The 15,263-nt window shown below is 32.1% G+C and overlaps 3 protein-coding genes across 3 annotated transcripts; all 3 read left to right on the top strand.

The window, feature by feature from the left end:
• The first annotated feature begins 700 nt into the window (after positions 1 to 700).
• On the top strand, positions 701 to 2,597 carry LOC148619668 (uncharacterized). The gene is made up of 4 exons (XM_088579827.1): positions 701 to 861; positions 977 to 1,153; positions 1,647 to 1,781; positions 2,152 to 2,597. The coding sequence occupies exons 1-4, from the start codon at positions 768 to 770 to the stop codon at positions 2,304 to 2,306; spliced, it is 561 nt and encodes a 186-aa protein (XP_088435953.1). The 5' UTR covers positions 701 to 767; the 3' UTR covers positions 2,307 to 2,597.
• A 2,991-nt stretch (positions 2,598 to 5,588) lies between these two features.
• On the top strand, positions 5,589 to 7,446 carry LOC148619667 (uncharacterized). Its single transcript, XM_088579826.1, has 4 exons — positions 5,589 to 5,752; positions 5,863 to 6,039; positions 6,520 to 6,654; positions 7,022 to 7,446. Exons 1-4 carry the CDS (start codon positions 5,659 to 5,661, stop codon positions 7,174 to 7,176), a joined length of 561 nt encoding a protein of 186 aa, XP_088435952.1. The 5' UTR covers positions 5,589 to 5,658; the 3' UTR covers positions 7,177 to 7,446.
• A 3,526-nt stretch (positions 7,447 to 10,972) lies between these two features.
• Positions 10,973 to 12,836, top strand: LOC148619666 (uncharacterized). The gene is made up of 4 exons (XM_088579824.1): positions 10,973 to 11,133; positions 11,237 to 11,413; positions 11,864 to 11,998; positions 12,408 to 12,836. Exons 1-4 carry the CDS (start codon positions 11,040 to 11,042, stop codon positions 12,560 to 12,562), a joined length of 561 nt encoding a protein of 186 aa, XP_088435950.1. The 5' UTR covers positions 10,973 to 11,039; the 3' UTR covers positions 12,563 to 12,836.
• The last annotated feature ends 2,427 nt before the right edge of the window (positions 12,837 to 15,263 follow it).

The following is a 15,263-nucleotide window of genomic DNA, read 5'->3' as shown; positions in this document are numbered from 1 at the left end:
TCAAATGTGTGGATACAAGACACATGTGATTAGTACTAAAGCATGTATGGTTAACTTTTCATTGAATGGATAATTCTGCTTAATTATTTATTTTTGAACTGATTAAAAATACAGTCAGTTAAACTTGAAAGAGTTGCATTTTCTTTGAACTACTTTGATATTATTCCATGAATATTATTTCAAATCAATAAATTGCCTGTTGGAAATAGGGAATATTTAATACAAAAATTTCTTAAAATCTCAACACAGAACTATGAAATACTGAAAACTTATCGTGTGCAGCCCTTCGGAAGAGTCTCTTCCATGCATTTATTTCTTTTTGTAAGTATGACAATAAATCATCATATACTAATATTCATTAATTTTTTTATATCAAGAATGTGTGGTGAAATTAAACCCAATTACATATGATCGTCAAAAGGTTATGATGAACCTAATAAAGAAATTAAAGTATTTATTTTTGTCATCACAATCAAAGGCAGAAAAAAATCCCCTTTAAATATATAAATAGACTTGTAGTCAAGGTGCGATGTAAATATTTACTCGGATCACTCGGACTAGATCGGTGATTTAAACGTACTATGTAAATATTTGTCATAACTTCCATGCTGGAACTATATACCTGCTAAAATGACATTGTCAATGATGACATTATCAGAAAAGTAAGTATATAAAGGGAATTGTTTTCATAATTTATATGTTAAAGTTCTTGTTCGAAATATAGTATAGAAAGTTTTAACTAAAAAAAAAAAGCAAAGTGATAGAAAATGGGTCTGTGGATATCAAGTTTGTACAATCTGTTTTCCGAATTTTCGTCATCATCGCCAGCAAGGATATTGATGCTAGGACTTGATGCTGCAGGTATGTCATTTCTTTGTCTTGATATTTATAGTATTTTAATTTCAAAAGATTTTCAATGTTTTACATAACCAGTTAAGTTACAAATACTTTTTAATTTGACTTCTCTTTTTTTCAGGAAAGACAACAATTTTGTACAAAATAAAACTGAACGAGAATGTACACACCATACCTACGATAGGATTCAATGTAGAGACCGTGAGTCCAGTAAAGGGAATAAATTTTACTGTGTGGGATGTCGGTGGTCAGGAGAAAATCAGACGTCTCTGGCAGCATTATTACCAGAATACTGAAGGTAAGAATACTTATTTTTATAGAAAATAGGCACTTCAATATTGATCTATGAAAAAATAAACTTTATTAAAATGTATTGGTTAAAAAGTTTTTAGTTAGTAGTCTATGAGGTTTGAAAAACTAATGTCAAAATTCCGATCTAAATTTACATTTTATAACATATTCAGGAACCAAATGTTGAATTGATTTTGTAGTGCCTAGATTTCAATATTACTAAACCAAATTTAATTGTTTTGCACTGGCCCTGATAAATTCATGCTGATCACCAGGGACTTCTAGTAAAAAAATGTTTAAAAGAGTTGCAATGTACTGATATCACCGAGGAAAAAAGAGAAAAAAGTATTTAATGCTACAATGTTCAATGAAAAACTATTTCATTTTTCTCTTAAACACGTTAGTTCTGACATTTCCCCTGCATGTCCTGACTGTCTGTTACCAAACAAATCAGATATGAAGAGTTATAAGTAATAAGTTACAATTTGATTTTTTTACAGGACTGTTGTTTGTTGTGGATAGCAATGACAAAGATCGACTATCAGAAGCCAAAGAAGAGCTCCATGGGATTCTTGACAGTGATGCAATGAGAGGCGTTCCTGTAGTTGTGATAGCGAACAAGCAGGATTTACCATGTAAGTTTATTTTTGATCTGATTAAGCTTCTATACATACCTTACACGAATCAAATGATCCTACAATTTATTATGGTTAGTGTTATTTGTAATTCATGGATATTTTTTATACAATCGAATATTTGTATGTATTAAATATTTAATATTACATCAATATATAAATGCTGGATTTCTATCAGTTGGAGGTCTTATTGCAGAACAAAATGGAAATCATAAACAACTTATGTCCATTATATATATTTCGGAGCGGTGTTGATCTTAATTGTTTGAGATTGTGAAATGTTAAAATTGAACCGTTATATGTTAAGGATTAACAAGATTTCATCATTTATTGTCTTTTTAGTAAGTGTTTCTCAATTGATAACTTTCAGGTGCTATGAAACCCACAGACTTAGCTGAAGGGCTAGGACTGACGTCAATGAAAAATAGAAAATGGTACATACATGGTGCATGTGCAACAACTGGTGATGGAATATTTGAGAGTATGAAAGAGATGGCAGACCTTGTTAAAAACAACAAGAAATGATTGATAGGACGATTCTTATAGATGGTGTATCAGTATCATTTTACTGCTAGTCCGAGCCTCTCTCTGAATGGCGGCAACAGATAGCATTCGAGCGGACCGTCCAGTGCAAAAATAATCATAATTTCAACTTAAACTCAGGGTCAAGAAGGGATACTCAGTGACTGCTTTACTATTGTAGTTGTGTTGTTACTTGCTTGCTATTATTGTTATCAAATGGCAGTATGTTATATTTGCAGATTCATCTTGTTCATGACATATGTTTTACAATAAATATGTGCTCATTTGCTTTTATCTTATGTGTACTTATGAAACCCTCAGGGAAGCCATGGGAAAATAAGAAATCAAAATACATTACCAAACAATAAAAGTTAAAAAAGATTAACATAAACAAAGTAGTTTAAAGAAGAATTAATGTGTTAGAAGACATTAATCTCTTTGACGGGATAAAATCTCAGAAAAATGGGTTTTTCCCAAGTTTAAATGTATTCACACAGAAGGTCTCATTCGTACACTTAGCAAAATGCAAGAAATGCTGTTCAACTCCATTTTCATTTGTTTTAAGTTTAGACGTGGTTTTGAGTTCGACTTTAGTGAAAAACTCCATTTATCCAAGGAAAGACGCGCCGGGTGTATGTCAATTCTAATTGAAAAAAATAATTTCATTTTCTTGAAATCTAAATTGTTTTACATATTTTTCACAAAAAATATTCTTATAGAGGCATATAAGTGGACACCCAATTCTGGACAATTCGGTTTTATATATATAAAGATACCAGAAATCACGTTTCGGTTCTTGCCTTGATAATTCAACTTGGGCACCCTAGACTACCCTGAAATTATGGATTTGTTCCTTGCACTATGTAGAATGCCTTCTTTATCATTGTTCAAGACATCACAGCAAAGTAAATCATCATACTACAAAATCTACTCTAAAATCCACCTTTAACATACATAGTAGTGCAAATATTATTCGTCCATATGGCGACGTCGATGACTTAATTGGAAAACCAGTGTTTCATATTGTGTTGAAGAATCCGACAGGAAATTGGATTATACAATTAAAAAAAGACCCATCCTATACTTTGTTGAATGACTTTATAACTTGATTATTTGAAGCACTCTCCTTGGAATCGATTTGTACAGGTCCTGTACATAGTCAACAAAAATGTGGGGAAATGTCGAGCTATGACGGGCCACAAATTGTTTTCCAGTATATTTTGATATTTCTATGAATAATGGTTACCTTTTACTTCAATCACAGTGCCTGCACCATTCCATGAAATACAACCCAAAATCTTAACCTCGTACTAAGCATTCACCGTTCTTGCTGCTAGAAAGTCTGATATCCAGCCTCCCCTCGTTTTCGCTGAATAAAAGCGGGTTCGTCATGTCCAATCATAATTTCACTTCCATCAGAAAATATTACCTTCTTCCACTGTTGTTCTACCATCCACCATCAATTTTCGCGGCACCTTGACAAAAGTTTTTTTTTCGATTTACCTCTCTAACTGCTACTTTCTTCTTCGAAACTCTCCTTTTGAAATCATGACTGTGTAAATGATAATAGTCCTCCTGAGAACGGGTACTTTTATCTGTTCTCTACTGTTCCTCGTTGTAAAAATCGATGAAGAACACCCGATACAGTACTTCTAGGAATCTCCAAAACCTGACCAATCTACGTTATACTAAAACCATTCGTACAATTGAGTTATGACTTTTTTAACATACGAACTCAACTGTGATCCTTTTTGGCCCATTGCTACTTCGATCAAGTTAAACATAAACAAATCCGCGTTATGACGTTTGGTATTTTACATCATTCAGTATATGACGCCATAATAAATAAATGTGACCTGACCTTGTTCCAATAAAAAGACACGATGTCAAATTAATTGATTGGTCGATGCCGCCATATTGACGAATACTTTTTGCACTACTCTGTATATGTTAAAAGAGACGGTTATTCTTTATATATACTACAAAAGTAGATAATCCGAATTTTAACATAATACTGGCGGGATTAAGAAACACAAAATATTGAATAAATTCCACTAAAGTCGTTGATGTTATGATGGCAGTTAAACATAATGGAAACTTCTAACCACACCTTGTTGAAATATGCTTATGAGAAATTTTTAAAAGCCAAATAGTTTTTGGATTTCAGACAGCTTTACTTTGTTGCCTTTGACTGAAATGTGGTTCCCATTCTTTTTCTGGTGACCACTATTTATTGTAATACTTTGATTTATGTTAAATTAAGGTTTCTGACAATCAAATGTGTGCATACATGATATAGAGTAGGAGTACTCTAATGTGAACAGTAGTAATATCTGATGAGAGCATGTATGCTTAACTTTTCATTAAAAGGATCCTTCAAATAATCCTGCTTAATTATTTATGAACTGATTAAAAATAAAGTCAGTTGAACTTGAAAGGGTTGCATTTCCTAAGAACTAGTTTGATATTATTCCATGAATATCATTTCAAATCAATTAGTTGCCTGTGGGAAAAAGGGAATATTTAATACAAAAATTCTTAAAATCTCAACACAGAACTATGACATACTGATAATGGCAGCCATCGTGATGAGTCTCTTAGCTGCATTTATTTCTTTCTGTAAGTAAAACAACAAATCATCATATACTAATTTCCATTATTTTTTTTATGTCAAGTATGCGCAATGAAATTAAGCCCAAATACATATGATCGTCAAAAGGTTATGATGAACCGTTTACAATTAATCGAAAAAAATACCTGGAGAATTAAGAATTGGCAATGATAAACATTTCGTCTATTGAAAAATAACATAAATTTTCCATGTGCATATTGTTTATTGCGCGAAGTTCAATAAACAAAATATTCACATAGAAAAGTTAAGGGCATAAGGGCATGTCAATATTTCCATTGAGATATAACAAAATTATTTTAACCAATCAGATTACAGTGTTTATCTCAAATTAATTTATAAAAAATATTCTCTTATTAAAGAACACAAATCCTTTTGCCTCAGTTTTGCCCTAGCTTGTTTAAAGACATTACAGTATTTATTTTTGTATTTTTTTATATTTGCCGGAGAATACCTTTAAATATATAAATAGACTTGTAGTCAAGGTGCGATGTAAATAATTACTCGGATCACTCGGACTAGATCGGTGATTTAAACGTACTATGTAAATGTTTGTCATAACTTCCATGCTGGAACTATATACCTTGTAAAATGACATTGTCAATGATGACATTATCAGAAAAGTAAGTATATAAAGGGAATTGTATTCATACTTCATATCTAAAACTTTCTGTTTGAAATATAATTTAGAAAGTTTAAATTGAAAAAAAAGCAAACTGATAGAAAATGGGTCTGTGGATATCAAGTTTGTACAATCTGTTTTCCGAATTTTCGTCATCATCGCCAGCAAGGATATTGATGCTAGGACTCGATGCAGCAGGTATGTCATTTCTTTGTCTTGATATTTATAATATTTTAATTTCGAAAGTTTTTCAATGTTTTACATAACCAGTTAAGTTACAAATACTATTCAATTTGACTTATCTTCAGGAAAGACAACAATTTTGTACAAAATAAAACTGAACGAGAATGTACACACCATACCTACGATAGGATTCAATGTAGAGACCGTGAGTCCAGTGAAGGGAATAAATTTTACTGTGTGGGATGTCGGTGGTCAGGAGAAAATCAGACGTCTCTGGCAGCATTATTACCAGAATACTGAAGGTAAGAATACTTTTTTTTATAGAACATAGGCACTTCTATATTGATCTATGAAAGAATAAACTTTATCAAAATGTATTGGTTAAAAAGTTTTTAGTTAGTAGTCTATGAGGTTTGAAAAACTAATGTCGAAATTCTGATCTAAATTTACATTTTATAACAGGAAGCAGTTTTTGAATTGATTTTGTAGTGCCTAGATTTCTGTATTACTGAACCAAATTTAATTGTTTTGCACTGATCCTGATCCATTCATTCTGACGACAAAAGACTTCTAGTCAAAAGAAATTAATTAATGTTTAAAAGAGTTGCAATGTTCTGATATCACCAAGGAAAAGCAGAAAACGGATTTAATGCTACAACGTTCAATTAAAAACTATTTCATTGTTGTCTTAAACACGTTGGTTCTGATATTTCCACCAGTCCTGACTGGACTGCCTGTTTTCAGATATGAAGAGTTATAAGCCCAATTTGATAATTTTACAGGACTGTTGTTTGTTGTGGATAGCAATGACAAAGATCGACTATCAGAAGCTAAAGAAGAGCTCCATGGGATTCTTGACAGTGATGCAATGAGAGGCGTTCCTGTAGTTGTGATAGCGAATAAGCAGGATTTACCTTGTAAGTTTATTTTTGATCGCATAATGCTTCTAAACTTATCTTACACGAATCAAATGATCCCAAACTTATTATGGTTAGTGTTAATTTTAATACATGAATATTTTTATACAATCCAATGTTCGTATATTAAATACTTAATACTACATAAACATGTATGCTGGATTTCTATCAATACGATGTCTTATTGCGGAAGAAAGTGGAAATCATAAACGACGACTTTTGTCCATTATGTATATTTCGTAGCGGTGTTGATCTTAATTGTTTGAGATTGTGAAATGTTCAAATGGAACCGTTATATATTAAGGATTAACAAGATTTCATTATTTATTGTCTTTTTAGTAAGTGTTTCTCAATTGATAACTTTCAGGTGCTATGAAACCCACAGACTTAGCTGAAGGGCTAGGACTGACGTCAATGAAAAATAGAAAATGGTACATACATGGTGCATGTGCAACAACTGGTGATGGAATATTTGAGAGTATGAAAGAGATGGCTGACCTTGTTACAAACAACAAGAAATGATTGATAGGACGATTCGTCGTTTAAATATCATTTTACTGCTAGTCCGAGCCTCTTCCCGAATAGCGGCAACAGATAGCATTCGAGCGGACCGTCTAGTGCAAAAAATAATCATAATGTTAACTAAAACTCATGTCAAGAAGGGATACTCAGTGACTGCTTTATTATTGTTGTTGTGTTACATGTTATTATTGTTATCAATTGGCAATATGTTTATATTTGCAGATTCATCTTGTTCATGACAAATGTTTTACAATAAATATGTGCTCAATAGCTTTTATCTTATGTGCACTTATAAAAACCACAAGGGAAGTCATGGAGAAAATTACAAAAATCAAAATACACTACCGAAACAGTAAAATTTAAAAAAATTAAAACAAACATATAGTTTATTGACAACATAAATGTATCTAAAGAACGAAAAGTGATACTGAAGACCGCAAATAATTAACACTGTATATTACGTAGACGGTGTCATTTATGTTGTAGCTTTATGGCTGCACGACAATTAAATCGATTTATTTTTATACCGTTTTTTTATTTTGTTGGTCCAAACACTACATGTTTCAAACCCCGATCCTTGCATGAATGCCAACATTTATAATAGTACTAGTTAATCTCGCCGTCGGTTAAAAACGTCTAGAGATTATGTTAACTGTTGATTGTTGTACAATCATATTAATTTCCGACTTTAACTAAGATTAAACTAAAGGACTTACCGTATATTATTATTCTACATCGGGTTGATATCAAAACTATGATTATGAGATTAGTGAGTCATCAACTCTTTGGTCACAATATCAAAGTTTTATTACAAATATTGATAGAATGGACCATTGACTGGAGCAAATATTTTCTTTTATGTCTGCATATATACTCAAAACGAAATGAAGAACTAAAATTAAAAACAAAAATTCACAAATTTTCATTTATAAATGTACAGAAATACACATTTATATAATACAATACAGACAAAGACATTTTTTTGTACAAACATTAAATGAAGGAGAAACAGAATACCTTGCATCCATTGATGATATAAGTGATTAATAATAAGGCATTTTTATTAAAATAAGCTACATATATAAACTTTTGTCAGGTATATAGCAATTGTACTTAATATCAAGGCAAGTGTGATATTAAGATATTTCATATAGGATAAAATTAAAAAGAATACCTGAGGCTTTTTGATGGAATTCTCAAAACACTAGCCTCATATAGTATGTTTTACGGATTATCTATATCGTCCAAAATTTCCCACTTTTCATTATGCTTACATAATTTATTTTCAACCGTGGCATTTATTTTGTTTCAGTTCTCTCTTTTTGCTTTATCTCTACATTAAAAAACGTTCAAAATCGGAAAACCGTTTGCCCATTTGCAACAACGGATATAATTTCTTGCTAAAAAGGAATTAATTTGTGTATGGACAATATTGCTCCAAATTGAATGCCCTAAATGGTCTCTCTTGATGTTAAATCAAAATTTTCCATATAGAAGGTCTGAATTAGCCATAATTTGAGTGCTTCCCAAAACTCTTTTGCAATAGGACATACCCATAAATAATGCAGAAGAAAATATTTCTCTTCATTACAAAAATTACATGAGCTACTATCTCTTCCACCCATATTTTGTAACAGTCTGTTTGTTGGAAGAATATAGTGTAAAAGTTTGAACTGAAAAAATTCTAAGTTTAATGTCATTTGTAGATCTGTATATTTAATTAAAAACAACACCACAATCTATATCAACACCTTTTTTCTATTCCCTCTTCTCAATACATTTAACAACATATCAGACTCAATACATTTTCACTGATTAACCTGTATTACCGCTATGGCCTTGGTTCCCTTGATTACTCAGTACACATATTTTGATAAGTCTTTAACCTGTAACATATTGTTAACAAAGGCATCATCAATTTTGACCATTTTCTGGTCCTGTGCAAGACGCAGTTATAATAAATAGAAGCCTTCTTGAGTAATTAATGCATCTGCTATCACTAATCCGCCAGTAAATAACCATAATTGCCAGAATATACATGCATGCTTTAGATACATGTTTAACCGGAGGTATACGGCTAAACCATGGCATTTATATTACTTTAATTAAAAGGTAGTCTATGATTAAACAAATTGATTTAAGATAAAAAGAAGTATTGTTTTCTTTTTGAGGGTATGAAGGGCAACGCTAAAACGGGATTAATCAATAAGGGAGATTCACAATAATTCAATTTTTAAGTTTTTCAAATCCGCACTTTACACCAAATCTTGAAATTGCGATAGACAGATGACAGAGTATATCTATACAATGAAAAAGAAAAGGAGTTTGAGAATAATGAGAAAGAGTGGATTTTTTTGTATATTTTTCTGTACAAAAACATTTCATAAAGGTGTCTTAAATTGATGACGCATTGAATTGTTGTTGCAGGTTATTGGTTCAACGCAAGCTTGGACCCAAGGATAGGCATGCAGGCGTATGTCAACTAAAAAAACTGAACAAATTATTTTGTTTGCTGTTATTAAGTCTTAATTTTGTATATATATTTCACATACGAACGTCCCCATAAACGATCCAAAGGATCTCCCTGCGCTCGACAATTTGGTAATAAAAACACAAATTACTTAAAGGTCCCCCATTTGGTTTGCTTTTAATGCAAAGGCTGCCCTGAAACTTAAAGCATATTTTTTTGCACTTTTTAAAACTACCATTGATTCATGCCATCACTTCCATTGTTCAAGACAACGCCACATCGTATGTATGTTATCATTATTTTAAATATACTTTTAATTCAATTATAACTAGATTTTTAAGGCGACAAATCAATTTTTTGCATCATATAAATGTGATACGATGGAAAAATCAGGAAGTGGAATGTTTAACATTATCTGGAAGTATTTGAAAACATAACATCATGGTACTACAGAAGTGAAAGTTGTGATAATAAGCTAACATGGCAATATTCGAATGAAACATTTTGGAGATACAGAAAATTCGGCAATATTTTTTAAAGCAAATTGTTTAGCATTTTCTTTTAACTTTACTTATTTGTCGAAGACTACAATGTGGTTCCTATTCTGTTTTTATGCAACACTATTTTGATATGCAGTTTCAATACTACTGGTTTAGATAATTTAGATTTATATTAAATTAAAGTTTCAAAAAATTACATGTGTCCATACATGAAATAGAATAAGGGTATCTTTTTGTGTGCAAATCAAATAATGGTCAGTGGGAAATAGGGAATATCTAAAACAAAAAAAAACTTCTTAACTTCTCAACACAAAACCATGGCATATTATTTATCATTTATTTCTTTTTGTACGTATAACAATATACACAAATAAAGAAAGTATAGGTATATGGTGATACAAGAATGTATCACCATACAAAATATCTATTTGTTTTTATTCCAAATATCTGTGGTAAAAAAGGCCAAAAACATATACTTGTCAAAAGGTAAAAATGAACCTTTAGCAAATAATCATGCAAAAAAAAAAAAGAAAGAAAAAAAGAAATATTCTCTTAGATTTAAAGATTTGCCTTAGCTTACTGAGGGATTATTGTGTTTATTTATCACGTTAGCTAGAAAGTACCTTTATATATATAAATAAACTTGTAGTCAAGGTGCGATGTAAATAGTTGTTCGGATCACTCGGACTAGATCATTGATTTAAACGTACTATGTAAACATTTGTCATAACTTCCATGCTGGAACTATATACCTGGTAAAATGACATTGTCAATGATGACATTATCACAGAAGTAAGTATATAAAGGGAATCGTTGTCTTACCTTACATTCTTTACATCTTGTTCAAAATATATTATAGAAAGTTAAAATAGAAAAAAGCAAACTGACACAAAATGGGTCTGTGGATATCAAGTTTGTACAATCTGTTCTCCGAATTTTCGTCATCATCGCCAGCAAGGATATTGATGCTAGGACTCGATGCTGCAGGTTCGTTATTTCTTTGTCTTGATAATTATAGTATTTTAATTTAAGAAGATTTCAATTTTTTACATGACCAGTAAAGCTACAAATACTGTTTACTTTTTTTCAGGAAAGACAACAATTCTGTACAAAATAAAACTGAACGAGAATGTACACACCATACCTACGATAGGATTCAATGTAGAGACCGTGAGTCCAGTAAAGGGAATAAATTTTACTGTGTGGGATGTCGGTGGTCAGGAGAAAATCAGACATCTCTGGCAGCATTATTACCAGAATACTGAAGGTAAGGATACTTTTTTTCACTAAACATGTACACTTCAATTTAAATTTCGTAAAAGTTTAATTTCATAAATGTTTATCGGTTTTTGGAAAGTTGTGGATGTGGATCTAAATTGACATGTTTAACACATTTAGATAGATTGTGTAGTGCCAAAATTTCAGTATGGGTAAACCAAATTTTTTTACAGTGGTTCTGTTCTTTTAATTTTGCAATAAAAGATGTCCAGTCAAAGAAACTATTTAACTTTAAAAGGTGTTGCAATGTTTTGACATCACCAAGGAAAATTGAAGCAGAAAAGGGATTTAATATAAAACATGTGCCGTCAAAAAATATTTCATCGTTTCCTTGAATACATAAGTTCTGACATTTCCGACATTTTCCCCCTGTCCTTACGGCCTGTTTTCAAACAATTTAGATATAAAGAGTTATATACCCAATTTGAAAAATTTACAGGACTGTTGTTTGTTGTGGATAGCAGTGACAAAGATCGACTATCAGAAGCCAAAGAAGAGCTCCATGGGATTCTTGACAGTGATGCAATGAGAGGTGTTCCTGTAGTTGTTATAGCGAACAAGCAGGATTTACCATGTAAGTTTATTTTTGAACTGATAAAGCTTCTAAACATACTTTAAATGAACCAAATGCTTCCCAAACGTATTACGGTTAGTATTATTTGTAATACATGTATATCTTTCATACATTCTAATATTTCTTTTTGTATTAAATGCTATACAAAAACATGTATGCTTGATGATGTGAAACATTTAAAACAGTTGAGACAAATTTCTTCATATACTAGATCTTATTGGTGAGGGAAAATAAAATCAGTACAAACTTTTGTATATTATGTATATTTTGTAGCGATGATTATCATAGTTGTTGAAGATTGTGAAATCTTAAAAATAATATTCAATCAGAATCATAATATGTTAAAAATTAAGCCGGTTATATCATTAGGTGTCTTTTAAGTAATATTTCCTCGATTTATATCTTTCAGGTGCTATGAGACCTGGAGAATTAGCTGAAGGGCTAGGACTGACGATGATGAAAAGTAGAAAATGGTACATTCATGGTGCATGTGCAACAACTGGCGAGGGAGTATTTGAAAGTATGAAAGAGATGGCAGACCTTGTGAAAAACAGCAAAAAATGACATGACGATATTCGTATCGTTGTTCTACATACATCGTTTAGTTGTAAGACCGAGGTTCTTCAAGGATGACAACAGATGGCATTCGAAATTGAGCGGATTATACAGTGCAAGAGGTGGTCTTATCAACTCCCAAACTCAGAATCAATGATTAACAATCAACTTTCAATGACGGTTTCTTATCGCAGTTGTGATTATGTTTGATATATTTATTTATTGAAACTTAAATGTAGTTTTGTTGATAATAAACGTTTTGAAATAAACAAACGTAAAGCTATTTGTATCCATTGGGAATTTATAATGAATGACACCACATAATAAGAAAACTACAGATAAACAAAAAAACCCAATGCAAATAAAACAGACAACAACAATAAAAAAACCCGAAAAGGGTAAAATATGTTCAAATAGAAAGTAGACAGGGTTATTTTCAGTGTTAGCATCCTCTTTTTTTTTTCGAAAAAACACCCGATAAGCTGACTGTAATAAGTCCAATTTTGTACGGATGAACAAAACTATGATGATTATAACCATTTGTGCTTAACTTGGATGGGTGGGCAATGTATTTGCTGCTTATCGTGAAGTTTTCTTCAGTCTGAACCTTTTCAGATTATACTTCTTATCCAGTACACTAAAAGGGTTTTAACAAATTATATCTATCCTAAATTCTAACGCCGGAAAAAACTACTATTTTGAAATTGTGAACACATCGGTAGGAATTTCAAAGAAAAAAAAATTTCTTTTTTTGTTTATTATATTTAGATAAGATTTAGCTGAATGAACTTAATCCAGGGACAAAGACCAGACATGGAAAACAGACATACACAACAAAGAACATAAAGTAACTAAAATCATACATACAAAGTAACAAAAGTAAATGAGGAACTCGGACTCCACTAAAAACTGGGAGCATGGACCAGGTGCACCGGTAGGGTAAGCGTCCTCTGCTTTTCTAGAAACATCCGCCGAGTTGCTCATAAAAAGTCAAGTCCGGGGTAGACAAACGAGGAAAGGAAAACTATGACCCGTTGAATAAATCAGTTTTCATGGAGCTGATGGATACACCATAACGATCCACGAGTTCATGATGACGACCATAAAACTTCTGTAGTGATGACTTCAATCTTGTAGCAACATAACTCTGTTCCAGAAGCCTATTTGTTAGAGTTCTAGGGCGATACAAAAAGTCTGCGTAGTTTCGGCAAGCTATTGCATAACGTATGAGTTGTGATATGAACACTCCATACGCAGGTGCCGAAGGGATGTTGCCACAGATGAAAGGAAAGTTGACAATTGTGAATGAAAAGTCATCACGTTAGTCATAAAGTTTGGTCAATAGTTTTCCTTTACCATCGATTTCTAAGTGTAGGTCAAGATATGAGGCTGACTTCACAGTGACTGTAGTATCCTTTATCTCAAGTTCTTTTGGGAAGATGCGATGTATCAAATCCACAAAATGAGGATTGTTGAAAGATAATATGTCATCTATATAGCAGAGACTGAGATTGAAGGATCTAGCCAAACAATATTCTTTCTTTCTGATCAGATCAGGTATAAAGTCAGCCTCATAAGAGTGAAGAAATAGTCAGCAAGTAAAAGAACACAATTTGTTCCCATTGGAATGCCGACCGTTTGTTGAAAAACACGTCCACCACACTGGACAAATATGTTGTCGATTAAAAATTCCAGCATTTTGTAAACATCTTCCTCTGTGTATTTGGAAGATGATTTGGAATTATTTCTTACAAAGTATGAGGAATCTCTACCAAGAACTATATATTTGTATCTAGGTGTACCATCTTTTTTTGGAAAGACAACGATGTTTAATGTTTTTAAGTCGGGATTTTAACTGAGTATGGGGAATAGAAGTATATAGTGTTGAAAAATCATAAATTTTAATGCTATTATATTCAGATAATAGTCTTGAACTGATTGTCTCCAAAAGATCTTTCGAATTTTTCAGGATCCACATTGAATTAATACCACTACGGGAGTAACAAGTGTTGTGGTAGGACTGCAGACCCTCTTTGACAGTTGTGAGTATAGAAGTTAAAGGTTTTGAAGGAGGTTTGGTGGTACATTTTGCAGATCCAGCTATGAAACGTTGTTTGTATGGATTCTTATGAAGTTTAGGAATCCAGTACATAGACGGTAAATCACAATCATTGTCCCTGGTAGAGAGACCAAAAGAGGATAGTACTGATTTATGGTTTTCCACAATCTCTTCTTTGGAGAGAGTGATAGCAGTATAGGTCTTGTCACTGCTATTATTTTCTACGTCTACATTTGATAATAAACATTGGATATAAAACGTTTTGCAGACAAAAACAATGTTGTTTTGGTCTTTTGTTTCTGCTGGTACGACAACATATTTGTCATGTATAGAAGACAATGTTTTTGCTACATCGGAGTCTTTGAAAACTGATGTAGCCTTGGCACTCATTGACCTACTTAAAACTTTCATTCGTTTCAAAATTAAAGACCTCACGGCTTTAACCACTCTGACAGAGAGTCAATGTCTTCTTGTTCTCGTTTTATCCATTTTCTTGCATAGGCCTCGACGGTATGTATTGCCACTAGTCAATTACTTGAATAAACTCCTGGGAGCCAAGATATGACAGTCCGAGCTTCTTGCTAAATGACGACTATGAGTTGACGGTTCAGAGCGAGCGATAATCATAATCACAACTTAAACTCAGGTTCA

Source organism: Perna viridis, chromosome 4 (assembly GCF_037379345.1).
Source record: "Perna viridis isolate PV_CMFRI_1.1 ecotype Kerala chromosome 4, ASM3737934v1, whole genome shotgun sequence".
Lineage (NCBI taxonomy): Eukaryota > Metazoa > Mollusca > Bivalvia > Mytilida > Mytilidae > Perna > Perna viridis.
The sequence above is the reverse complement of the archived record's forward strand: the minus strand, read 5'-3'. Positions and strand labels throughout refer to the sequence as shown.

What these genes read in the sequence shown, in the direction of transcription:
- LOC148619666 (XM_088579824.1), top strand. Translation starts at nt 11,040, where the DNA reads ATGGGTCTGTGGATATCAAGTTTGTACAATCTGTTCTCCGAATTTTCG. An exon ending in GCTAGGACTCGATGCTGCAG is followed by an intron (nt 11,134 to 11,236) that starts GTTCGTTATTTC and finishes ACTTTTTTTCAG; the next exon opens with GAAAGACAACAATTCTGTAC. An exon ending in GAACAAGCAGGATTTACCAT is followed by an intron (nt 11,999 to 12,407) that starts GTAAGTTTATTT and finishes TATATCTTTCAG; the next exon opens with GTGCTATGAGACCTGGAGAA.
- LOC148619668 (XM_088579827.1), top strand. Translation starts at nt 768, where the DNA reads ATGGGTCTGTGGATATCAAGTTTGTACAATCTGTTTTCCGAATTTTCG. An exon ending in GCTAGGACTTGATGCTGCAG is followed by an intron (nt 862 to 976) that starts GTATGTCATTTC and finishes TCTTTTTTTCAG; the next exon opens with GAAAGACAACAATTTTGTAC. An exon ending in GAACAAGCAGGATTTACCAT is followed by an intron (nt 1,782 to 2,151) that starts GTAAGTTTATTT and finishes GATAACTTTCAG; the next exon opens with GTGCTATGAAACCCACAGAC.
- LOC148619667 (XM_088579826.1), top strand. Translation starts at nt 5,659, where the DNA reads ATGGGTCTGTGGATATCAAGTTTGTACAATCTGTTTTCCGAATTTTCG. An exon ending in TTATTACCAGAATACTGAAG is followed by an intron (nt 6,040 to 6,519) that starts GTAAGAATACTT and finishes ATAATTTTACAG; the next exon opens with GACTGTTGTTTGTTGTGGAT. An exon ending in GAATAAGCAGGATTTACCTT is followed by an intron (nt 6,655 to 7,021) that starts GTAAGTTTATTT and finishes GATAACTTTCAG; the next exon opens with GTGCTATGAAACCCACAGAC.